Here is a 25,514-nt window from a genome sequence, read left to right as displayed (position 1 = left end):
CCCTACACTTTCCTCCCAACACCTTAAAGTTATGCCCCCTTGTATTAGCCATTTCCACCCTGGGAAAATCTTTAGTTGTCCATGCGATCTATGCCTCTTATTATCTTGTACTCTATCAAATTACCTCTCATCCTCCGTCACGACTAAGAGAAAAGCCCTAGCTCGATCAGCCTATCCTTTTAAAACATGCTTCCTAATCCAGGCATCATCCTGGAAAATCTCCTCTGCACCCTCTCTAAGGCTTCCACATCCTTCCTATAGTGAGGTGACCAGAAAGGAACACAATATTCTAAGTATGGTCTAACAGGGTTTATAGACCTTCAACATTACCTCATGGCACGTGAACTCCACACTGTTAAGAATCTTGCCATTAGTCCTATACAGGTTTCCCCCGCCATCCGAAGGTAGAGCGTTCTTATGAAACGGTTCGTAAGCCGAAATGTCGTAAAGCAAAGAAGCAATTACCATTTATTTATATGGGAAAATTTTGTGAGCGTTTGCAGACCCAAAAATAACCTACCAAATCATGCCAAATAACACATAAAACCTAAAATAACAGTAACGTATAGTAAAAGCAGGAATAATATGATAAATACACAGCCTATATAAAGTAGAAATACTTCTCTACAACGATTGCCTGCACAGATCTCCGTAGCAAAAATCTCACACAAGCGCTCTCGGCAGAAAATCTCACGCAAGCGCTGTTGGCATAAACGCGCTCTCCAGTAACCTTTAAACTATGAAGCTGCCAAATCTACCAAATAACACGTAAAAATACACAGCCTATATAAAGTAGAAATAATGTATGTACAGTGTAGTATCACTTACCGGAATTGGGAAAACAGCGCCGAGCACACTGATGATGGTGTGTTAGACTGAGTCGTTGCAGGCTGGATGGTGCAGTGGCCCCCACCCTCTGGGCCGCCAACCCGATACATTACCGCGAAGAATGCAGTGGTAGCTGGGAGGCACACAGCGCATCGTTAAGAAAAAAGCCAAAATAAACATGCTAATTAATTAGGTGCTGCCCGGCACGTAAATGTCGGCGCAGATCAGAGGCGATTGCCGATTGCATCGCCTCTGATCTGGGCCGACAATTACATGCTAGGTGGCACCTAATTAATTAGCATGTTTATTTCGGCTTTTTTCTTAAAGATGTGCTGTGTGCCTCCCGGCTACCGTTGCGTTCTTCGCGAATCGGTACAGTATCTGTCCGGGGCCCGGGTGTTGGGGTGGTGGGACATGGGGGTGTCATATCATCGTCGATCAGGGCAGGCAGCTCATCTTCTCCTATGACTGCCCGTCTCAATGTCAAAGGTCGAGGTTCGTCGTCTGCTGTGGCTGATGTGGAAGGTTTGCTTGACTGCTGAGCCTCGCGTATTTTTCTATCATACAGTTGTTTGTAAGCACTCAAACCATTCTGCAAATATCCCCTAAATCTACGTACCCTTTCAAAATTAAAGTCGTACTTTATCATTGTAGTGAAAATCTCACGCAGTTGCTTCACTTTCTGCATTCGGTTTCGATTGTTATCCTTTCCTCTTCCAATTGCATCAGCTCTTCATCTATCAGTTCTTGGTCATGGGATGCCAAAATCTCTTCAACATCATCCTCGTCAACCTCCACAAGCCAAACTCACTTTGTCCTTGCTTCGTTCACCACGATCGAAAGGTTTAATTATGTCTAGTTTTACGCTAAGTGTAACACCCTTACTCTTTCAGGCTTTTCCGACACCTTAGAACTCATCTTGCTAACGGCTGCTCAATGCAACGTGTTTAAGCAATGCCGTTCCGAATCCGGGGCAGAGCGGCTGCTCGAGGCGCACACTGCCTTTTATCGCGCGCTGCCTTTCTTCGTAACAGTGAAAACACCTTCTGAAAGCGAAAACAGGGTGCTAATGTGGGTCTTTCATAACTGTGAGGTTTCGTAAAGCGAATGTTCGAAAAGCGGGGGACACCTGTATTCTGACTTCAGCATGACTTTCCAAAGTGAATTGCTTCACACTTTTCCAGATTGAATTCCATTTGCCACTTGTAAGATCAGCTCTGCATTGTATCAATGTCTTGTTGTAACTGACAAGCACATCTAGAATTCCATGCAACATTCACATTTCTGATGTGCTTTTCCCAGAGTACATCTATTCTCAATTTACCCTCCCAAGTTTCTGCCTAATAGCATCATAATTCACCTTCATTCAATTAAATACTTTCCCATACCTTCTGCTCCTATCCCTGTTGAAGACTATGGTAAAGGTCAGGAGGCTGTGTTCACTTTCTCTGAAATGTTCACCCACCAAGAGATTTGTTACCTGACCAGGTTCATTGTGTAGTACCAGATCCATTACGGCCTCTCCTCTAGTTGGCCTGTCTACGTTTTGTGACAAGAGTCATTCCTGGATATACCTAACAAATTCCACCCCATGTGCACCATTATTATAGTGATTCTTACACTACCATCTTATCAGTGTAATCCACTGTGTAATCCACAGTGGAAATCTTGTAAATCTTGTACATCTTATTTTAAGGTAACTTATATTTTATTTTTCTTACTTCTCTTCTAATATTTATATATCTGTGCACTTATAATGCTATTGTGACACTGCAGTTTCTTTGGGATCAATAAGTATATATCTATCTAAACCTTTTGCACTGTGGAGGTGCCATTCAATATTACTGAAGCTGAAGTTACCCATGACAAAAACCTTGTTATTATTGCAACTTTCCAAAATCTGCCTCTCAATCTGCACCTCAGTGTCTCTGTTGCTTTTGGAGAAGTCTGTCGAACTCTCCCAGTAGAGTGATTGGCCTCTTCCTATTTCTTACCTCCACCCATACCAGCTCAGTAGACAATCCCTCCAGGATATTTTCCCTTTCTGCAACTGTTATCCTATCCTCCCCATCTCTTTTACTTCCCTCCCTTTCCCTTTTGAAACATCTAAACCCCAGAACATTCAGTAGCCATTCCTGCCCATGTAATAGCCAAGCCTGTTTAATGACCACAACATCATTGGCCAAAGTACTAGTCCAAACCCTATATTGCCCTTGTTTCTGACACTCCTCGCAATAAATAGACACGTCAACACATGCATTATACACTTTCTACTACCTATCCTTCCTTACAATCCCTCTACAATCTGCATCTATATTTACAACAACTGCACCATCTCATGACTTATCACTCTGGTTCAGTTCTTTCTGTCAAAATAGTCTCAAACATCTCTAGCAAAACCTGCCCGCAAGGATACTGGTCTCCCTTGAGTTCAGGTGTAACCCATCGCTTTTGTACATGGCTAGTAGAAACAAATCATATCGGTAGAAACAAATTTTGATGAATTAGGATTGAAAAAATAAGCAATGCTAAAGCAATTAATTTTTTTGACTTGTGAAAGTACTTAGTCTTTATGCAGGAAATGTTTCATGTTACTTCTTTTACCACTGCCTTCCAATTTGAGGAAGATCTCCACCCATCATTGTGGAAAATATGTACACATTTCCCAGAAGCAGATGTTCGATGTGACAGTCCAACAAACATGGCTGCACTGTTGTATGTCATCGCCACTAATTGGAAGGATCAGATGCGTATTTAACCTTTGCAGATTTTCCGGATCCCACTACCTTCAAATAAACCCTTGATCCACTGGAATGAATTAGCCATGTCTGTAAACCTGCCAAATAAAAAAGATAAAATTACAAGGATTTATTGCATAATTGTTTGTTCTTAGCCAGTTATAGAGAATCAAGAGGTGACCTAAGTGAAGATTTTAGCGATTAAGTTAATAAAATAGGAATTATTTTCTTTAGTTGAAGAATCCTCAATGAAGAAGCATAACCCTTTAGCAATAATTTTAAGGTTAAAGGTCAAGTATGGGAGAAACTCTTTACGAAAGACTCAGAAACATCTGAATCATTCCCACTCAGAAGTGCTCAAGGTTCGGTCAATTGAATGTTAATGAAATCTCAACTTTGTTATGCAGTTTGCAAAATCAAAGTTGGTAAATGAACTTGACATTTAAATACAATCTCATTGAATAGAAAGCAAGCTCAGTCAAGGGTCTTGATTTTTATTCTCTACTTTTATCTCTGAAAGAGGATACACACAGATACTGTTTTACAGATGGCACTGTGGTTACATTCTGCTATGTTAGTTTGTTGTTTAATTTACACTCATATGGAAAATGGAATGGCAGTGAATATAAGGTATAACTTCTGTAACTCAATTGATTAAGATTATATTATTTGAAGAAAATAAACAAGCTGCATCTGAATGAAACAATACTGAGTATTTAAAATAAATATTCTTACACTTTTGTCTCACATGTTTTGGGGAAACCATTTAAAGGCCATTCTTTGAAAGAATTGGTGAACCTTTCTTAACTGATCATAAGCTTCCAGTGACAGAGGGCAATCTTTATGAGACACCTTCTCATCAAAGTCAATGCTTCTCTGATGTTAACTCCTCTCTGTGGTTTGAAGTCATGCAGATGTCATTCTAGAAACACGGTCACATCCCACACATATTTCTGTTTCATTGGGCGAACATTCCAAATCATTACACGAGCTGCTCATTAAACTTTGTACCTCACTGGGCTTGAAGTATTTATCTCAGGCTTTGGCAAGTGGGGGGGGGGCGCGGTGCGACTGGAAGATGTATGAACTAACAAGTAAATGAAAGAAAAGAGTGATGTGCAATGAAATGGAGTCCCAGGAATCCTGGAGGAACGTTTCTGGCTGACAGAATACACCTTGTCATTCTGGACGGGTGGAAAGGGCAGCACTCTGTTGGACATTCAGGCACCTCATATACAGATTATAGGACTGTAGATATAAAAAGCTTAGGTTCAACAGTCTGAAAAGTCCAGAAGTAGCACATGTAATTCATTTTGGAGAAGTATGGAAAATGTGCTCTGTACCTGTGATGCAGCTCCAAATAACTTCTTTCCATTGTATTTGTGCATGTCTGAACTTGTGCACATGGCAGTCAATTCAACTTTGAATCTGAGATGCAGTTGAGGGTTAAAAAAAAATCTCAATAACCGATACGTCATGTGGATTTGTCAAGGAACAGAGAGATTAAAGTTCAAGGTTCAAAGTTCAAAGTATAATGTATTATCTGAGTACATACATGTCACCACAGACAACCCTGAGACTCTTTTTCTGTGGGTATACTTAGAAAATCTATAGAATAGTAACTGTAAACAGGATCAATGGATAACAAACTGTGCAAATGCAAATATAAATAAATTAGCAATAAATAAGGAGCATGAAATGACAAAATAAAAGAATCCTTAAGTGAGTGTAGTTATCCCCTTTCTTCAAGAGCCTGATGGTTGAGGGGTAATAACTGTTCTTGAACCTGGTGCTGCAAATCATGAGGCACTTGTACCTCCTACCTGATAGCAACAGCGAGAAAAGAGCATGGTCTGGATGGTGAGGATCCTTGATGATGGATGATGCTTTTCTACGGCAACTTTTCCTGTAGATGTGCTCAATGATTGGGAGGGTTTTACCGATAATGTACAGGGCCAAATCTATAATGTTTTGTAGGTTTTCCGCTCAAAAACATTAGTTTTCCCATTCTAGGCTGTAACGCAGCCAGCCAGCACAATTTCCACCACACATCTAGAGAAGTTTACAAAAATTTCTGATGACATGCCAAATTTCTGCAGATTCCTAAAGAAGTAGAGGTGCTGTTGTGCTTTCTTTGCAATTATATTTATATGATGGGACAAGAACAGGACCACTGACACAAAGGAATTTAAAGTTACTGACCCTCTCCACCTCTGATCCTCTGATGATTATTGGCTCATGGACCTCCGGTTTCCCTCTCCTGAAGTCTACAATCAGTTCCTTGGTCTTACAGACAGTGAGTGAGAGGTTAGTGTTATGACACCACTCAGCCAAATTCTCAATCTCCCTCCTGTATGCTGATTCATCATCTCCTTTGATACCGCCCACAACAGTGGTGTCATCAGCAAACTTGCATATGGTGTTAGAGCCATACTTAGCCATGCAGTCATAGGCGTAAAGCGTAATAATAGCAGTATTTGGCATGTCAATGTACATGTATATGATTTAATATGTTAGTATTGTTTAATATAGTATTCACATTAATTGCATTAATTGTTAAAACATTAGTTACTGAAAGAAGCACTGTATATTGTATAATCAATGAATGTTCACAAACAACTATGTGAAAGATAAACTGTGGAATCTGGAGCCAAACTGAACAAGAGATAAGGTGATATTTACTGACCTATAGTAGTTAAGTAAAATTTTAAAAAGTACAAATGTACATTATGTACACTTGCGGAATACGAAGTCTAGCAGGTTATGTAGAAACTTAGGCTCAGAGCGAGAGGCACGGCTGTTGTGGGAAAACCCTCTATATGAGAAGTGGGAACTGAATGGGTTACTGAAGTGGTCCTCCAAACTAAAATGCAGCAGTGCTTAGTTAAAAATACTGTGGGACTTCAAGTGCAATATCCCTCTGGGAATCCCAGTACACGTTCTCCAGCAAGCTCATGATAAAAAGTTAAAAGGTAAAGAATGTGATGTAGCTGTAATTGATGGGCAACAACCTTCAGCAGAGATAAATAGCAAGCTAAAGAATTGTGAGAAGCAGAAACACAAAGGGAAAATGGGAAGAATTAGTGAATATGAAAGAAGAAATTAAACAGTACTTGAAAGAAGGTGGCAATAGATCAGAGAGAGAAAGATAAACGTGAACATACACATTTAAGTGATCACTTTATTAGGTGCACCTATACACCTGCTCACTAATGTAAATATCTAACAGTCAATCATGTGGAGGCAACTCAATGCATAAAAGCATGCAGACACGGGCAAGAGGTTCAGTTGTTGTTCAGACCAGACATCAGAATGGGGAAGAAATGTGACCTAGGTGACTTTGACCATGAAAAGATTGTTGATGCCAGACTGAGTTGTTTTTAGTACCTTGGAAACTACTGTTCTCCTGGGATTTTCACATGCAACAGTCTCTGGAGCTTATAGAGAATGGTGCCAGAAACAAAAAAAGCATCCAGTAAGCAGCAGATTTGTGGACAACAGTATCTCAAATAACCACGCATTACAACAGTAATGAAGAGCACCTCTGAATGTTCAACACTTCGGGCCTTGAAGTGGATGGGCTTCTGCAGCAGAGGACCACAACAAATTCCACTCCTGTACCTAATAAAGTGCCAGATAAGAAATGTTCAGCAGGTATCTGATGAGTCAGATTGAATAGCATGTGAGAAGGAAAAGAGGAGATTAGAAAAAGAAATGGAGAAAGAGGAATAAAATCCCAGGAGAAAGCATCAGTCCTGAAATATATCAAAAGGATGTGTATTTAACGGTGGTATGATAGTGCTAGTCAATGTGTGATTGTATTGGGTTTGCTGACTGTGTAGTTTCAAACTTTAAAGACCTTAAACCCTATCAGATATTAATAGCCACAAGATCCCTCACTAAGGGGAGGTTATACTGCAACTACCCAATCTTCAAAGACTGGTTCACTTTCCTGTTTATTCTCCACAGCAAGTTTAGCTACCAATACCCAGTATTTGAATGATCAGTCCCCTCTCTCTACGAAGATACTTTCAGCGAACAAAGTAGCTTAAAGCACAGTTCATTTGTTTTCAGTGATACCCATTGAAATCCAAACAACATTCTTAAAACACATTTAAGTCTCAGAGTATTTCTATATTATAAAAGACTGCCATAATACAAAGCATCTCCAAAACACAGGTACAACTCCTATAAGCTAAAAATACATATCAACAATGCAGAAGAACAGATTGTCCATCACGGAAATTGAAGGCAGGGGAATGTACTCTAGTTCACCCCACATTTCTTTCATGCTTTTTGATGTTCCTTACCCCATTCCTAATAAGCCTGAATTTCTGTCTGCGTTTATACAATTTCTTTGCCACTTAGGAGACTTCATACACATGTGATATTTCACACAGTCTAAAAACTTGTTGGAGACTCAGTTTCCAGCTACCCACAATTAATGCTGTGAAGCTAAGTTCCCTGCGTATATAAACCTTCCAAGATTAATAGATCAGTTATTGATATGTAAAATGATTGCCTCCATTTGGTCCATAAGCTTCCTTGAACAATACAATTTAGCCAGTTTTGTCTATTTTGAAACAAGCTAAATTAAATAATGAATTGTCTTACACTACACCTCTTCAGTAGTTAAACAGGTGCAGTACACAACATCCTGCTTTCTAAAGACAATGTATCTGCTTTCAAACTCATTACTGATTACTGCTTTTCACTTAACCAGAAGTAAGCTAATGAATATTAGTGGGAAGTTTAGCTTACAATTGTTTGGAGTTTTACAAGTGACTGTGCGGTAAGCCGAGCTTGGCAAAAACTTCCTAGCTCAGAAAGCACAATAGTACAAAATATCCATCACAATAGTACACTTGGTTGCCACTTTATCTGTGGTCTTCTGCTGCTGTAGCCCATCCACTTCAAAGCATGATGTGCTGAGCATTCAGAGATACTCTCCTGCACACCGCTGTTGTAATGTGTGATTATGTGAGTTACTGTCGCCTTCCTGTCAGCTTGAACCAGAATGGCCATTCTCCTTTGACCTCTCTCATCAACAAGCCACTTCTGCTCATAAAATTGCCACTTACTGGATTTTTTTGTTTTTTCCATTACCCTCTGTAAACTCTAGAGGTTATTTTGCGTGGAAATCCCAGGAGATCAATGGTTTCTGAAATACTCAAATCACCCCATCTGGCACCAACAATCATTTCAAAGTCAAAGTCACTTAGATTACATTTCTCCCCTATTCTGATGTTTGGTATGAGCAACAATTGAACCGCTTGACCATTTCTGCATGTTGTTATGGATTAAGTTGGCTGATTAGATATTTGCATTAACAATCAGGTATACAGATGTATCTAATAACGTGGCCAATGATTGTTAGTGCATAAAGTAAGCCGAGCTGCAAACTAGATGTAGGTCCAAAAGGGAATAATGCTTGTGACATGGCAAGTAAGACAGATGGGAGGGGAAGAGGCCACTGAGTGGGAGCATTTGGAGGATCAGTTTGGAAGGAATGGAAAAGTTGAAGAAGTAGAGAAGTAGGAAATGAGAGATAACTCACAAGAACAGAAACTGAAAAGAGCAGCTGCTATGACCATTGGGATAGACTGAGGGCCAGGTGATGCAACAAGGATGGTGATTGCCATTCCTCTTAATCCTGTACGATTGCCAAAACTTATTAAAGCAATACTTAAATGGGATGATTCTACAGAAGTGACAGTGCTGCTGCAAGAGGTAAAAATAATAACATTAAGTGGCTAGACGGGGAGGAGAAGAGGTTAGTCTGGTATGCTTAGGGCCAGATGTTAAGGAAAAGTTAAGCACTGCACTACTGGGGAAGGATATGTATTTGATGAGCTAAAGGCAGAATTCATGGGAATAGGGATCAAAGAGGTTGAGATCCAGCAGCAGCCTTAACAAAGTGCTGACAGGGACCATGATAGCACTCAGAGACCTATTTGAATAGGTTATAAAATAGGGCAATGTATGACTGAGGACAGTGGGATCAGCTAACTGGAAACAATCGTAGGAGATAGCTGAGCGAAGAGCCATTTCTCAAACTAATCCAACTTTTCAGGAAATGGTCCAGGTAGTGCAAGCTCCAGAGGATGGGTGTAGCGATGAATGATGGGAAACCTCCGAGAGGAGAGACATTAAAGGACCAAAAGGCTAAAGCGTCAGCAGTAATATGGAGAAATGAAGGAACAGCAAAATAATAGGAACAGAAACTAGAGGGACACCAAAGAGTACAGGGTATGTAGTTTAATTGTGGGAAGCCAGGCTGCTTTGCTGAGGCAGCCAACTGCAGCCACAGGTACCTGAACTTAGATGGCCCATAATGGGATCTGGTCAAACTTCCAGCGTGGCCCAGTAACACCAAAAGAAGGGAATCAGTGTGATCAGCTTCCTCGATTTTTGATTGCTAATGGGTAATTGGAAGCTGCTGGTGTTATTGTTTTGTTTAACACAGTCATGTCTGAACATATGTCATTCCGTGATCAATGTCCAGCAGCATTCTTTTCTATTAGAACATGAAGGATTCGAAGGGTTTCCTTGAGGTGTGTATTACTGTATTTGATTTTTTGATTGACAGTTTTTGATTGCCAATTGTATTTTGTTTGAAGTCTTTACGAGTCTGCAAGTTCTAAAACGTAATTATTGAGTTTATAGAAAATGTGAGAGAGTGTGGGGCCCCATCAATCCTTTAATTTTCTTCTCCCTTTTGGAATACAGTATATGTTACAGATTTTCATTATAAAACTTAAACTGTTACTATAGGGTTTTCAATTATTTGCAAAGATTCTGAAGGTAAAAATGTACAAGCATGGATCTTTGTTTTGTTTTACCTGTGGTTTAAGTTTTTGTTCTTTTAATTATTTCCTTCGAAACTGATATGTGGGAAAAAGCAAGAGGAAAACCCAGATTTCACACTGGCCACATAAAATCCAGATTCAGGCATTAGAAATGTGAGTGAATCTATTTTGGATATGAGCTTCCCACATTTTAGACAGCAATTGGAAATTTGAAATTGCTATTTTGGAAATAGATTGGAAAAACTGGAGAGTCATCTTAAATGTTGCGTTTCTTAATAAGAATGCTTGTCCAGAATGGTAAAAGATATTGCTCAAGACTTCTGATTGATCGATTTTGAGTAATTTTGGGAAAGCATGCTTTGATGCTCTCACTGTGTTTGTCTCATAAAATGCAAATATGCTGCCAGGATTCTTGTCTCCGAGAATGTAAAAATGTAATACACTGACATTCAGCATGTGATAACAAACACAAATAAGGGTTTGTGGATTTCTCTGTAAATTGATTACGTCAGGCCTGGTCTTGCAAAGGATGATAATTGCTCTTTTTTTAAAAAAAACTAAGTAAAATGAAAATTACAAAAGTGTCAAGCATGAACAGCAAATCATCTCAAGGACTGCGAACCATTTACCCATTAACTTTGGCAAAACTGGAGATGATATTCTCCATTTAAGGATATGGGAAGCAGTAGGAAAGGGGTAGGACAGGAGAGATTTAATGGACAATGTGTTAGGAAGTGTTGGAATGGGATTGGGCGCAGTTAACTTCTCAATTATCAAAACACTTATAACACTTATAACACTTATAATTATCAAAACACTTAAATGAAACTAGAGTCATTGTATAACACAGCACAGATACAAACCCTTCATCCAAATGAGTCCACGTTGACCACAGTTCCCACCCAGCTAGCTCCAATTTCCTGTGTTTGATCCATGTACATCTTAAATTAAACTATTGTACTAGCCTCAACAACTTCCTCCGAGAGCTCATTCACCACCTCTGCATGAAAATTTTTCCCCGCAGGTCTTTTTTAAATCTCTTCCCCTCTCACCTTCTAATCTTCTGGATTCCCCTACACTGGGAAAATGACTGTTACATCCACTCTGTTTGTATTTTAAACACTTCTATAAGGTCATCTCTCATTCTCCTGTTTACAAGGAATAAAAACATAGCTGGGCTAAGCTCTCTCTATAACTTAAGCTCTCTAGTCCTGGCAACATCCTTGCAAAATTCTCTCTGCTCCTTCTAGTTTAACTACATCTTTCCTCTAATAGGGTGAACAAAACAGTTTTGAGGTCCAAGTTCGGCCTCACCAATGACTTATACTACTGCAGCTAATGCCTAACTCCTAAACCCTGTGCTTGACTGATTCAATAATGGGTCTCTGGAAATGATTATTGGGAAGATGGAAATTTCACACAATGAACACAGCCAAATGGCCAACCCAAAATCATGAAATGTGGGAACTTCCCCTTTTACAATGAAATTAACAGAGTCTTTCAGGGTAATAGAATATAGAACATAGAATAGTACAGCACAGTACAGGCCCTTTGGCCCACAATGTAAAATGGAACAAGTTGAAGGTTTTATGAAAAGATCACCTGAGGTAACTTAAAAATTAAACTAAATTCAAGCAACACACATAAAAATTGCTGGTGAACGCAGCAGGCCAGGCAGCATCTCTAGGAAGAGGTACAGTCGACGTTTTGGGCCGAGACCCTTCGTCAGGTCTAACTGAAAGAAGAGCTAGTATGAGATTTGAAAGTGGGAGGGGGAGGGGGAGATCCAAAATCTGCCCCCCACCCCCGCCTAGGATCTGTGAAGAAAGGAGGTTAATATAGTGTATGATTGGGGAGAATTATACAGAATGGCTAAGGTGCAGACAGACCTTACTGTGCACTGCTGATAGGACATATTTAATGGTTGGTCCCTCAAGGCTATTAATATTTTGAAATCAATTCTTCATCCTGTAACTATTGTTTATGTTAATATTAGTCATTGTGCTTTGCTATATCTTTTGAAGGTTAATTATTATTGGATTCTGTCTGCTGTAAAGGGAGCTTGTTTGAGTCATCATTGAGATATTAAATATATCAGGATCAAAGAGGATAATAATATAGCAGTACTTAACATGTCTTTGTTCAATATCCCTTCCTGATGAGCTTAACACAATCTATGCACGATTTGAACAGAAGGGGATTGCAATGTCAGCACCCACCATGACAGCCTCCAATACACTCAAAGCCACAGTCACCATTTTTGAAGCAAGATCAGAAGTGAAGCACAGAAAGCAAATGGCCTTGATGGTATCCCTGGCCACGCTCTTAGATGTTGCGCAGATGAGCTGGTGGGGGTATCTGTAGACATTTTAATTTCTCCTTGCTTCAATCTGAAGTTCCCACTGGTTGAATAAACTCTTGTCAGGCTTCTAGCCAGGTACAGATATTGATTTTAACCAATGTTTTGATGACAAACTCTGCCATCTTCATCAAGTTTGCAGGTGATGCCATTGGAGTGGGCCACATCTCAAATAACAATGAGTCAGAGTAGAGGAAGGAGATAGAGAGCCTAGTTCAAAGTTCGAAGTAAATTTATTATCAAAGCACATATATGTCACCATATACAACCCTGAGATTCATTTTTTCTTGTGGGCATTTTCAATAACTCCAATAAGGATAATAGAATCAATGAAAGACTGCACCAACCAGATGGACAACCACTGTACAAAAGACAACGAACAGTGGTAATACAAAAGGAAATTATACTTCATACTTCATTGTCGCCAAACAATTGATACTAGAACGTACAATCATCATAGCGATATTTGATTCTGCGCTTCCCGCTCCCTGGATTGCAAATTGATAGTAAATATTAAAAATTTAAATTATAAATCATAAATAGAAAATAGAAAAATGGAAAATAAGGTAGTGCATAAAAACGGAGAGGCGGGTCCGGATAGTTGGAGGGTATGGCCCAGATCCGGGTTAGGATCCATTCAGCAGTCTTATCACAGTTGGAAAGAAGCTGCTCCCAAATCTGGCCGTTCGAGTCTTCAAGCTCCTGAGTCTTCTCCCAGAGGGAAGAGGGACGAAAAGTGTGTTGGCTGGGTGGGTCATGTCCTTGATTATCCTGGCAGCACTGCTCCGACAGCGTGCGGTGTAAAGTGAGTCCAAGGACGGAAGATTGGTTTGTGTGATGTGCTGCGCCGTGTTTATGATCTCCTGCAGCTTCTTCCGGTCTTGGACAGGACAACTTCCATAACAGGTTGTGATGCACCCGAGAAGAATGCTTTCTACGGTGCATCTATAAAAATCAGTGAGGGTTTTAGGGGACAGGCCAAACTTCTTTAGTTTTAATTAAAACAAGAAATAATAATAAATAAATAAGGAATACATATCAAGAACAAGAGATGAACAGTCCTTGTGGAACAAGCTGATGGTGAAAAAGTGACATGGTTTCATGACAACAAACTCTCCCTCAACGTCAGCAAACCAAAAGAGCTGTTCATTGACTTTAACGAGAGAATGGTAAATCTGTAGACTTCGTTGCTGTGGAGTCCAAGTCTTTATGTAGATTTGAGGTAGAGATAGGTGGGAAGGGACTGAACCAAGGGAGATAGAATGGAATCCAGATACGATGAAATGGGTTCTGTGGGGCAGGAGCAGGCAGAGACAATAGGCCTACCTGGACAGTCTGGTTTGTGGATCTTCGGTAGGAGGTAGAAGCGAGCAGCATAGGATAAGGGAACAATGAGCTTGGTGGCGGTGGGTGGGTGTTCTCCAGAGTGGGTGAGGTCAGTGATGGTGTTAGAGACAGTTTTCTGATAGTCTGGAGTGAGGTCCTCTTCAATGGGTAGGTATGAGGAGGCGTCTGAAAGTTGTTGCCTGAGCTCAGCAGGGTAGAGATCAGTGTGCCACTCTACAACGACACCTCCTTTGTCTGTGGGTTTGATGGTAAGGTTGGAACTGGTGCAGAGAGAGTGGAGGGCAGTACAATCAGAGCAGGTAAGGTTGGAGGAGATCAAAGGAGGGCTGAAGTTGCGATGGTCAATGTCTTGTCGGCAATTCAAGATGAAAAGATCCAGAGCAGGCAGAGAACCAGACCAGGGTGTCCAAGAAGAGGAGAGCTGAAGACAGAAGAAGGGGGTCATAAGTGCAGGGTGTGGAATCCTTGCCAAAGAAGTGGGCTCAGTGACAGAGATGACAGAAGAGCTTGACGTCACGGCGGGCACGGAACTCACTGAGGTGCAGGTGAAGTCAGTCAAGAGTGAGGCCCTTACTGAGGACAGAACATTCTTCCTCAGAGAGGGGAAGACACGGCTGGAATAAGGGCTGGGATCAGAGGGGAGAAGAGATTTTATGGTGCCAAAGGAGAGAGGAGGGTTGGGGTGTTTAGGGAAGTCGGTGTGGGAGGAAGATGGAGGCTTTGAGGATCCAAGAACTGATGGTATGGCTTGAGGGCACAGGATTGCAGAGTGGTGGTGGGGAAAAGGGAGATGGGGATCCAGTGACAACGCTTAAGTGCTCAGCTCAGAGGTGCAGGCGGTCAAGATCCATGCTGGAGACTGCGCTAGAGGCCACGCAATCAGCAGTCTGAAGTTGTCCGGGGTCATAGGAACCAGCACTGATGGCAGTGGAATCCGGGTTCTGGATCTGCTCAGGACTGTCGGAATCGGTGATGGAGATAGTAATATTGCCAGTCCAGAGGTGCCCAGAGCCGACGGGGCCAGGGATGGAGTCAGTGAGTTCCGTAACCTACAGGTGTCCGGTGGAATCGAGGTCGAGCGGGAAGCGGCAGGGATCATGGGATGGGAGCGTCCAGGGATTGTCAGAGTTGGAGGTGGCAGGATCTGTGGTCTAGACTCAGGTGATCTTCCGATCCTTGCTGGACATGAGAAAGAAGAAGAACTGGTGGTTGAAGGTGCAGATCTGGCAGAGGATGACCTCAATCTACCTTGCTGTGACCTTACAGCTGACTGTCTACCTGCATTGCTTTGTCCTGATACTGTAACACTTCATTCTGCAATGTTACTCTTTTACTTTCTACTACCAAAGGACTGTTGTAATGAAGTGATCTGTTTGGATGGTATGCAAAGCAGGCTTCTTCACAGTATCTCAGTACATTCATTGTACTTCAGTACATGTGGCAATAATAATAAAACAAATCTGACGTGGTACTTACATTGATCATTAAAACTCTATTCAGAAGTTTTCGGATGACTCTGCCATAGTTGGATGCATCAGCAAGGGAGATGAGGTTGAGTACAGGGCTACGGTAGGAAACTTTGTCACATGGTGTGAGCAGAATTATCTGCAGCTTAATGTGAAAAAGACTAAGGAGCTGGTGGTAGACCTGAGGAGAGCTAAGGTACCGGTGACCCCTGTTTCCATCCAGGGGGTCAGTGTGGACATGGTGGAGGATTACAGATACCTGGGGATACGAATTGACAATAAACTGGACTGGTCAAAGAACACTGAGGCTGTCTGCAAGAAGGGTCAGAGCCATCTCTATTTCCTGAGGAGACTGAGGTCCTTTAACATCTGCCGGACGATGCTGAGGATGTTCTACGAGCCTGTGGTGGCCAGTGCTATCATGATTGCTGTTGTGTGCTGGGGCAGCAGGCTGAGGGTAGCAGACACCAACAGAATCAACAAACTCATTCGTAAGGCCAGTGATGTTGTGGGGATGGAACTGGACTCTCTGACGGTGGTGTCTGAAAAGAGGATGCTGTCCAAGTTGCATGCCATATTGGTCAATGTCTCCCATCCACTACAAAATGTACTGGGTGGGCACAGGAGTACATTCAGCCAGAGACTCATTCCACCGAGATGCAGCACAGAGCGTCATAGGAAGTCATTCCTGCCTGTGGCCATCAAACTTTACAACTCCTCCCTTGGAGGGTCAGACATTCTGAGCCAATAGGCTGGTCCTGGACTTATTTCATAATTTACTGGCATAATTTACATATTACTATTTAACTATTTATGGTTCTATTACTATTTATTACTTATGGAGCAACTGTAACGAAAACCAATTTCCCCTGGGATTAATAAAGTATGACTATGACTATGACTACTATTTGAGGGAAGTGTAGTAGATTGCCTAATCAATGAAAGGTCACTGTAAACAATGCAAACAAAAGGAATTCTGCAGATGCTGGAAATTCAAGCAACACACATCAAGGCTGCTGGTGAACACATCAGGCCAGGCAGCATCTCTAGGAAGAGATACAGTCGACATTTCGGGCCGAGACCCTTCGTCAGAGAAGACCCTCGGCCCGAAACATCAACTGTACCTCTTCCTAGAGATGCTGCCTGGCCTGCTGCGTTCACCAGTAGCTTTGATGTGTGTTCACTGTAGACAAACTGTGGAGTCAGTGGAGCTGAACTGAACAATGGTACTAAGAGAAGATGAGGAAGACATGTTTACTGATCAATTAGTCAGATAGACTGCAACACCATAGAGGACTAAACAAAAAATATATGAAGTATAGTTATGGAATCCAAAATATAAGAAGTTGTGTGGGATTGGGCTCTCTGGACATAGCAAATGCCCTCCTGCTTATTTGACTATATAGGAGATGGCCAAGCATTTCTCAACGTCAGAGGCCCAGAGCTTCAATCAACATTAATGTGTGCATTTCATAAGAAACCTGTGAAGACTACCTGCCTGAGATCAGGTAATATATGTGACCTCAGAGTAACTGGGTTTGTAAAAATAATACCAACTAGTTTGATGCAACTTTGAACTCTTGGTTATTTCAATGCACCACTTCCTCCAGAAATTTCTTAAATCTGGGAACCTATGCTCATATACTCCTGAAGGTAATACACTCAGTGACCACTTTCTTAGGTACTCCTGTTCACCTCCTCATTATTGCAAGTATCTCATCAGCATTAAGTTGGCAGTGACTTAATACATGAAAGCATGCAGGCATGGTCAAGAGGTTCAGTTGTTGAAAGAATGGCAACGAAATGTGATTTAGACCCAACTTGGTGCCAGACAGGGTGGTTTGAGTATCTAAGAAAGTGCTGATCTCCTGGGATTTTCACATACAACTATCTCTAGAGTTTGCAGAGAATGCTCTGAAAAACAAAAAAAAAATCCAGTGAGCAGCAGTTCTGTGAGTGAAAGTGCCTTGTTAATGAGTATTTTAGGAGGAGTATGGCCAAACTGGTTCAAATAGACAGAAAGGCAATAGTAACTCAAATAACCATGTGTTACAACAGTGGTGTTCAGAAGAGCATCAACATGTCCAACCTTGAAGTGGATGGGCTACAGCAGCAGAACACAATGAACATACATTCAGTGGCTACTTTATTAGGCACAGGAGGTGTCTAATAAAGTGGCCATTCAGTGTAGAATATTAACAGTGATAATAGATAGGAAAAATAAAGAGGGTATTTTATTGGCTGATGTATAGGCATTCTGCTGCAACCATAGTTATGTCATGGTCCGGTCTGTGAAGTCCGCATTCCAGTTCATGGTCCGGTCCGTGGACTCAGGACTCCGGGTCTTCCAGCTGTCCCTTGTTTGAGTTAATCATAGGCACCTGATTCCCATCTTGGGGCTTGCAATATAAGTAGCCTTGGGGTTGAGTGTGAGTGGCTGGTTTGTCTTGTCAATCCCCCTTGGAGCAACCTGCTGATGGAAGGCTAGTGAAACCATTTGTGATCTCTAGGCCTGGTTGGAGGACCACTCCTTCACAGAGCCTTGTTGCCACTCATTGGAGTAGTCTTTGTGGTATGGATTCAGCTGTTTCCTGGGCCAGCTGAGTGGCCATCAGCCACTCCGAGCTAGGTAGGGATCCGGCAGCTTCTGTAGCCAGCGGAGGTTGCTGGCCAAACTGAGACTCTGAGCTACCCTGGAGCAGAGATGGAACTGTCTGTCGTTCTTTGGTGTTGTCTCTTCTTGTCCTTGCCTCCGTGGGGTAAGCCAGGCTGTTTTGCCATTGCCCTGTGGAGGGATCTGCTTTGTCTTGTCCTCGCCTCCGTGGGTAAGTCAGACTGTTCTGCCATTGCTCTGCGGGGGGGTCTTGTCTTGTCCTCACCATCGCAGGGTAGTCAGGCCATTTTGCCGTTGCCCTGCAGGGGGATCTGTCTTGTCTTGTCTTTGCCTCTGTTGGGTAAGTCCAGTCATTCTGCCATTACCTGATGGATGATCCTGTCCCATCTTGGTATGGAGAAGTTGAGTCCCGGCTTGTCTAATTTTAAGTCCCGGCTCTATGTTAATGTACAATTCCCAGTCTGTCTCCGAGTTCCAGCCTCCGAGTTATCAGCCTCCGCATTTCAAGATGAAGATCCCGCAGCCAAGCTCCAAGAACCCAAGCCTCGAAGATCCCGCAGCCAAGCTCCAAGAACCCAAGCCTCGAAGATCCCGCAGCCAAGCTCCAAGAACCCAAGCCGCGAAGATCCCGCAGCCAAGCTCCAAGAACCCAAGCCTCGAAGATCCTGCAGCCAAGCTCTAAGCCCTGAAGATCCCGCAGCCAAGCTCCAAGAACCCAAGCCTCGAAGATCCCGCAGCCAAGCTCCAAGAACCCAAGCCTCAAGGATCCCAAGCCAAGCTCCAAGAACACTAGCCTCGAGGATTCCAAGCCAAGCTCCAAGAACCCAAGCCTCGAGGATCCCAAGCCAAGCTCAAGCTCCAAGAACCCAAGCCTCGAGGATCCCAAGCCAAGCTCCAAGAACACCAGCCTCGAGGATCCCAAGCCAAGCTCCAAGAACACCAGCCTCGAGGATCCCAAGCCAAGCTCCAAGAACACCAGCCTCGAGGATCCCAAGCCAAGCTCCAAGAACACCAGCCTCGAGGATCCCAAGCCAAGCTCCAAGAACACCAGCCTCGAGGATCCCAAGCCAAGCTCCAAGAACACCAGCCTCGAGGATCCCAAGCCAAGCTCCAAGAACACTAGCCTCGAGGATCTCAAGCCAAACTCTAAGAACACTAGCCTCGAGGATCCCAAGCCAAGCTCCAAAAACACTAGCCTCGAGGATCCCAAGCCAAGCTCCAAGAACACTAGCCTCGAGGATCCCAAGCCAAGCTCCAAGAACACTAGCATCGAGGATCCCAAGCCAAGCTCCAAGAACACTAGCATCGAGGACCCCAAGCCAAGCTCCAAGAACACTAGCCTTGGCGACCCCAAGCCAAGCTCCAAGAACACTAGCCTCGGGGACCCCAAGCCAAGCTCCAAGAACACTAGCCTCGGGGACCCCAAGCCAAGCTCCAAGAACCCAAGCTTCAAGGATCCCAAGCCAAGCTCCAAGAACACAAGCCTGAAGGCCCCAGCCTGCAGCCAAGCTCACGACCCAAGGCCCCAGCCTCAAGCCTCAAGAGCAAAGACCCCAGCCTGTCTCCAAGCTCAGGCCTCTAGACCCCAGCCACGTCCTGTCCTGAAGCCATGTCTTGTCCTTGCGTGGTTCTGGGGTCCGAGCCCAAGGGTAGACCCTGGTTCTGGGTCCTTGTCCAGCCTCAGGCTCGAAGTCGAAGCCTTGTCTCCTTGTCCATGGTTTCTAGTCCTGGTCCCGCTTTCCCTAGCCCAAGTCTGCATTCTTGTCCCTGCTCTTGGTCTGTACCCTGTCACATCCCTACTCCAGTCAAGTCCTGTTCCTTGTACTTCAGTGTCTGTGTCTCGCATTAGGGTTCGTTACCAGCACCCCATTGTGACAAGTTAGACAATAGATGGAGTAGTAAATACTGATCATGCCACCATTCTACAGAAAGGATGCAATACCAGTAGAGATTTACAACAATGTTTATATGAATAAAGACACAGTTTACCAAAGAAGATGGATTAGCATAGTGTTTTTGGTAGAAAGGAGTCGGGGTGTGATTTATTAAATATCCAATACAAGAAGGACCTTTTTTACTAAAAATAAAGATAATCAATGAGGGGACATTGTGAGAAATATTGAAAAGTGAAACTAAATAGAGGAGGCAACTGGAAGTAGTGTAGCCTATAAAATGAGTAATGGGGGTCCGTAATTCACTGTCCAAAGGTTGTGTTGGGAACTGGAATCCTCATTTGAAAGACACTTAGATGAATATTTGATGAGTTGTGATCTGCAAGACTATAGAAAGTGAATAGCTCCAAAGGTTTCAACTGATGAACAACATAAACATGGGCCAACTAGTCTATTACATCATAGAACTTCATTGATTTTTCATAATAGGTGGTGTATGTGATCTTCATTTTATGAACCATTACACTCATAAAATGTACAGACAAGTGATCAAATTGATACCATCCTTCCATGATACTTAAATCTGCAGAAGCAACAGTCAATTAGTTCATTGAATTAGCCAATGTAAAAGAATCCAATAGCTTCCAATGCTTCAATGGTTTTCATGGACAAGAGAGTCAGGTGCCACAAGAGAAAGCTCTTTTGTTCTTGGCATAGTACAAAAGGACTAATCAAGTCAGCAAATAGTGGGAAGTAGTACATGTACAACTAACATATCAAATACCTTTATACATGCCTCAAATCTCAGAGTATCATTAGAATTCCAAATCGAGTATCTGCTATCCAGTTGTTCAAAATTCCACAAATTTACCATCCTCTGGCTAAAGAAATTTCTCCTCATTTCCATTCTAAATGGATGTCCCACTATTCTGAGATGTTGTCCTGTGATCTTAGACTCCCCCACCATAGGAAACATCCTGTCCAGAATCACTCTATTGATGCCTTTCAACATTTGTTAGTTTTCAATGAGATTCGCCCTCTTTCTGCTGTATTCCAGGCCAAGAGCCATCAAATGTTCCTGCTATGGTAAGCCTTTCAATCCCGGAATCTGTTTTGTGAACCTCCTTTGAACGCTCTCCAAAGTCAGCAGGTCCTTTCTTAGATAAGAACTTAGATAAGATAAGGAACTGCTCACAGTGGGGCCTCACCAGTGTCATCTCACACTACAAATTTTGTGCAGCATGGTCTCACTTCTACAGTAGACATTTTACAAATGTGAAAATGTAGACAGTGGGTCATTCAGTTGCAGGGGAACTAAAACACGTTGATCAAACCTGGTGTAAAATTGCACGCCCACCATAATCAGGGAGTATTCCCCTAGTCACACAAGGTCAGATATCATCTGGTGAATCACATCTGCTCCCCAGACCCTACCACTTGTCGAATGAAACAGATGTGTGGAGTTAATTCATTGAACAAAGACCCGACTGAGTAGAACAATACTCACCCTGTAAGGATAGCTCCATTTACCTTCTCCATTGGCATTAACTGCACGGACCTTGAAGATAACTTCAGTATTGTCTTTCAATGTTGTCTCAAAAGAAGAGGCACTTATTCCAGAAAACACCACGCCCACTTGCTGTGGGGTAGCTATTTCATTATCGTAACCAACCTCTTGTAAGTGTACATCAAAAGAATCCACTATCTCTTGCTCTGGAACCATCCAAAAAATCTGGAAAGATTAAGTTGGATTGTTTTCATATTCATAAATTACCTTATGCTTATTGTTATAGTATGAAATTGCATAAAAATGTTTTTGCATCAGCTAAACTATGCTTACAGACTTTTAATGCTCCATATAGATTTTAAAAAGATGATAAATCAAGCATAGCTATTAAATACTTACGATATTCAAAAGTTTGAATGCAAAATTCACATTAATTATCCACTTTTTGAAATTTGCATTGCTCTGAGCTTTATTAAAAGCATCCATCTATGAAATGTTGAAATAGTTCTCAGTAAACAATGGAATTATTCATTAAATTGTGAAATATAGTTGATAGCCCCTAGATTTCTCAATTTTTTTCTAGTGGGTATAAGCCCTCAGTTCTATGTCATTCTAGCATTTTTTTTGTTTTTCCTTTATAGTATAGAGACTATAGGTTATCACAGTACACCCTGTGTAGTCAGGGTTAATGTTCGATGCAAGTTTAGCAAGGAGAGTAGATGAGCTAGGATGCTTCACATTGTCCTTGCTTTTAAGAATGTTCCATTTCTCTTCCACCTTAATACTTTGGCTACTACCTACATTTCGCGTATTAATGGTTATTTCCGTAGTTTATTGAGATCTATTTCAGCATTTCACTATGTTTATTAGTAGCCAATTAGGTTTATGCAGCAGGTTGGAAAAGCAACCTTTTCAAGCAACACACACAAAATACTAGAGCAACTCAGCAGACCAGGCAACATCTATGGAAGAGAGTTAACAGTCAATGTTTTGGGCCAAGACACTGCATCAGATTTGGAGAAAAAGATGAGAAGTCAGAGTGAGAAGGTGGGGGGGGGGGCGCGGGAAGAGGAGGAAGAAATACAAGATGGCAGGTGATAGGTGAAACCAGGATGGAGGGGGGTAAAGCAAAGAGCTGGCAAGTCAATTGGTGAAAGAGATATAGGGCTGGAGAAGGGGGAATCTGATAGGAGAGGACAGAAGGCCATGGAAGAAAGGGAAGGGAGAAGAGCACCAGAGGGAGGTGATGGGCAGGTAAGGGGATAAGGTGAGAGAAGGAAATGGGAATGGAGAAAGGTGCAGGGAGGGGCCATTACCAGAAGTTCGAGAAATCGATGTTCATGCCATCAGGTTGGAAGTGACCCAGAAAGAATATAAGGTGTTGCTTCTCCAACCTGAGTGTAGCCTCATCACAGCAGTAGAGGAGGCTATGGAGTGACATGTTGGAATGGGAATGGGAAGTGGAATTAAAATGGGTAGCCACTGGGAAATTCCACTTTTTCTGGAAGGTGGAGCACAGGTGCTGGGTGAAGTGGTCTCCCAATCTACAACAGATCTCACCAATACACAGGAGGCCACACCGGAAGCACCGGTTACAATAGATGACCCCACAGACTCACAGGTAAAGTGTCACCTCGCCTGGAAGGGCAGTTTGGGGCCCTGAATGGTAGTGAGGGAGGAGGTGTAGGGGCAGGTGTAGCATTTTTTCTGCTTGCAAGGATAAGTGCCAGGAGGGAGATCAGTGGGGAGGGATGAATAGACAAGGGAGTTGCATAGGGAGTGATTCATACAGAAAACAGAAAGTGGATAGGAGGTAAAGATGTGCTTGGTGGGGGATCCCATTGGAGATGGCAGAAGTTGTGAAGAATTATGTGCTGGACACGGAGGCTGGTGGGTGGTAGGTGAGGACAAGAGATTGAGGGGGAGGATGGCATGAGGGCAGATGTGCGTAAAATGGAAGAGATGCAGTTGAGACATCATTGATGGTGGAGGAAGGAAAGCTCCTTTCTTTGAAAAAGGAGGACACCTCCTTAGTTCTGGAATGAAAAGCCTCATCCTGAGAGCAGATGCAGTGGAGACAGAGGAATTGAGAGATGGGGGTAGCAATTTTACAAGTAACAGGGTGGGAAGAGGTATCACGCAGATAGCTGTGAGAATCAGCGGGTTTATAAAGACGTCAGTAGATAAGCTGTCTCCAGAGATAGAGACAGAGAGAAAGAGGAGGGATGTGTCAGAAATGGACCAGGTAAATTTGAGGGCAGGGTGGAAGTTGGAGACAAAGTTGATGAAGTCGATAAGCTCTACATGGGTGCAGGAAGCAACACCAATGCAGTCATCGATGTAGCATAGGAAAAGTTGGAGAGTGATACCAGTGTAGGCTTGGGACATAGCATGTTCCATGTAGCTAACAAAAAGGCAGGCATTGCAGGGTCCCATGTAAGTGCCTGTCACTATACCTTTTGTTTGAAGGAAATGGGAGGAGTGAAAGACAAAATTATTGAGAGTGAGGACCAGTTCTGCCAGACGGAGGAGAGTGGTAGTGGAAGGGAACTGGTTGTGTCTGATGTCCAGAAAGAAACAGAGAGCTTTGAGGCCTTATTGGTGGTGGTGGTGGTGGGAGTGGGGGCGGGGGGTTGTTGGAGATGTATAGGGACTGGACATCCATAGTGAAAATAAGAAAAATAAGATGATCAGGGCCAGTGAACTTGAAATCACTAAAAAGATCAAGAGCAAGTGAAGTGTCATGGATGTAGGTAGGAAAGCACCGAACTGGGGGGATAAAAGTGAGTCAAAGAATGTAGATGTAAGCTCAGTGGGGCAGAAACAAGCTGAAACAACGGACCTGCAGGGTTGTGGATCCCAATTAAAATTTTTAACCAGTTGCCTTGGTCATGGACCATAATAAAACCATTCAACTACGACTTCTTCTTCTTATCGTGTCCATGGACAGTCTATACATGGCTCAGCCAGAACTGGACACATTTTTGTGCCTTGCTGTTGAATTCAGCAAGTTCTGCAACAGTACAGGGTTCCTCTAGCAATGGGCATTGCAGGAGATGTTGCATAGTAACTCACACTACATTATGTTTATTCTATGTATGGTTAGCAGTGCTCTGGATCAAGATATCTAAAGGCACATTAAATCGGATTAGGGAATCATTAAATATTTCATTGGCAATGATTTAATAATTACCCATGTATCTGTTTGAACATTTTTTTTATTCTCAATGGATTCAAGGACTACAATTAGTCCTGAGGGAAAGCATAACTGCCACAAAAACTTACAGAGTAGATTTTGGGTGTAAACCTGATGTCTGTTTGAGAAATAGCTAGGTTACGCTTTTGTTTTGAAGTCTGGTAGATTTACAACTGCAATAGGCCTTTTACGTCTGGGCACCAATATCATATCTTCATAGTCAGTGCACCCCTAACAACCATAACAAGGAATATCTTAAGAATAATTTCAGCTGGATTTTTCTAAATTACAAAGGAAATTCCCTTTGATAACAAAATACAAATAGTGAGATTTCAAGCACCTTCCCTTTGATAAAAATGAATATTTCCAGCATAAAATAGCTGAGCAATGATGTAGTAGAAATGCAGGTAGTATATGAAAAGTTACAGAAGCAGTTCCTCAGCTCAACAAATCTTATGATACTTAGTGTAAATGAGTTGCATTTTAACAAGGCATCACTTTTCGAAGATTTCATTTGAATTCCAAAAGTACAGAGTATGAAAGAGACTGTGAGGTCAAACAAATCCCCACTGGAAGCGGTGAATTTGAACATTCAGTATGCCCAATATTCTGCCCCAGGGGTGGCCAACCCTTTACATTCCATGCGTCAGTTTTTTCACGCACAAGTTCAGATGCACCTTACAACTCTTGTACCCCCACAATTCTTGTAAAAATATGTTAATATAGAACTTGTGCGTGAAAAAATTGACGCATGGAAT

At 42.4% G+C, this 25,514-nt stretch overlaps 1 protein-coding gene across 1 annotated transcript in view; it reads right to left on the bottom strand.

Annotated features, from left to right (window-relative positions):
- Positions 1-3,540: 3,540 nt before the first annotated feature.
- LOC134345363 (SPRY domain-containing SOCS box protein 1-like) overlaps positions 3,541-25,514 on the bottom strand; it is a 368,280-nt gene continuing 346,306 nt past the window's right edge. Inside the window, exon 3 of the mRNA XM_063045909.1 lies at positions 3,541-3,664. Coding sequence (XP_062901979.1) covers positions 3,558-3,664 — 107 coding nt within the window. The 3' untranslated portion in view covers positions 3,541-3,557. The remainder of the gene's footprint in view (positions 3,665-25,514) is intronic.

This window comes from Mobula hypostoma, chromosome 4 (assembly GCF_963921235.1).
Source record: "Mobula hypostoma chromosome 4, sMobHyp1.1, whole genome shotgun sequence".
Lineage (NCBI taxonomy): Eukaryota > Metazoa > Chordata > Chondrichthyes > Myliobatiformes > Myliobatidae > Mobula > Mobula hypostoma.
This window is presented reverse-complemented; position numbering and strand designations above follow the sequence as displayed.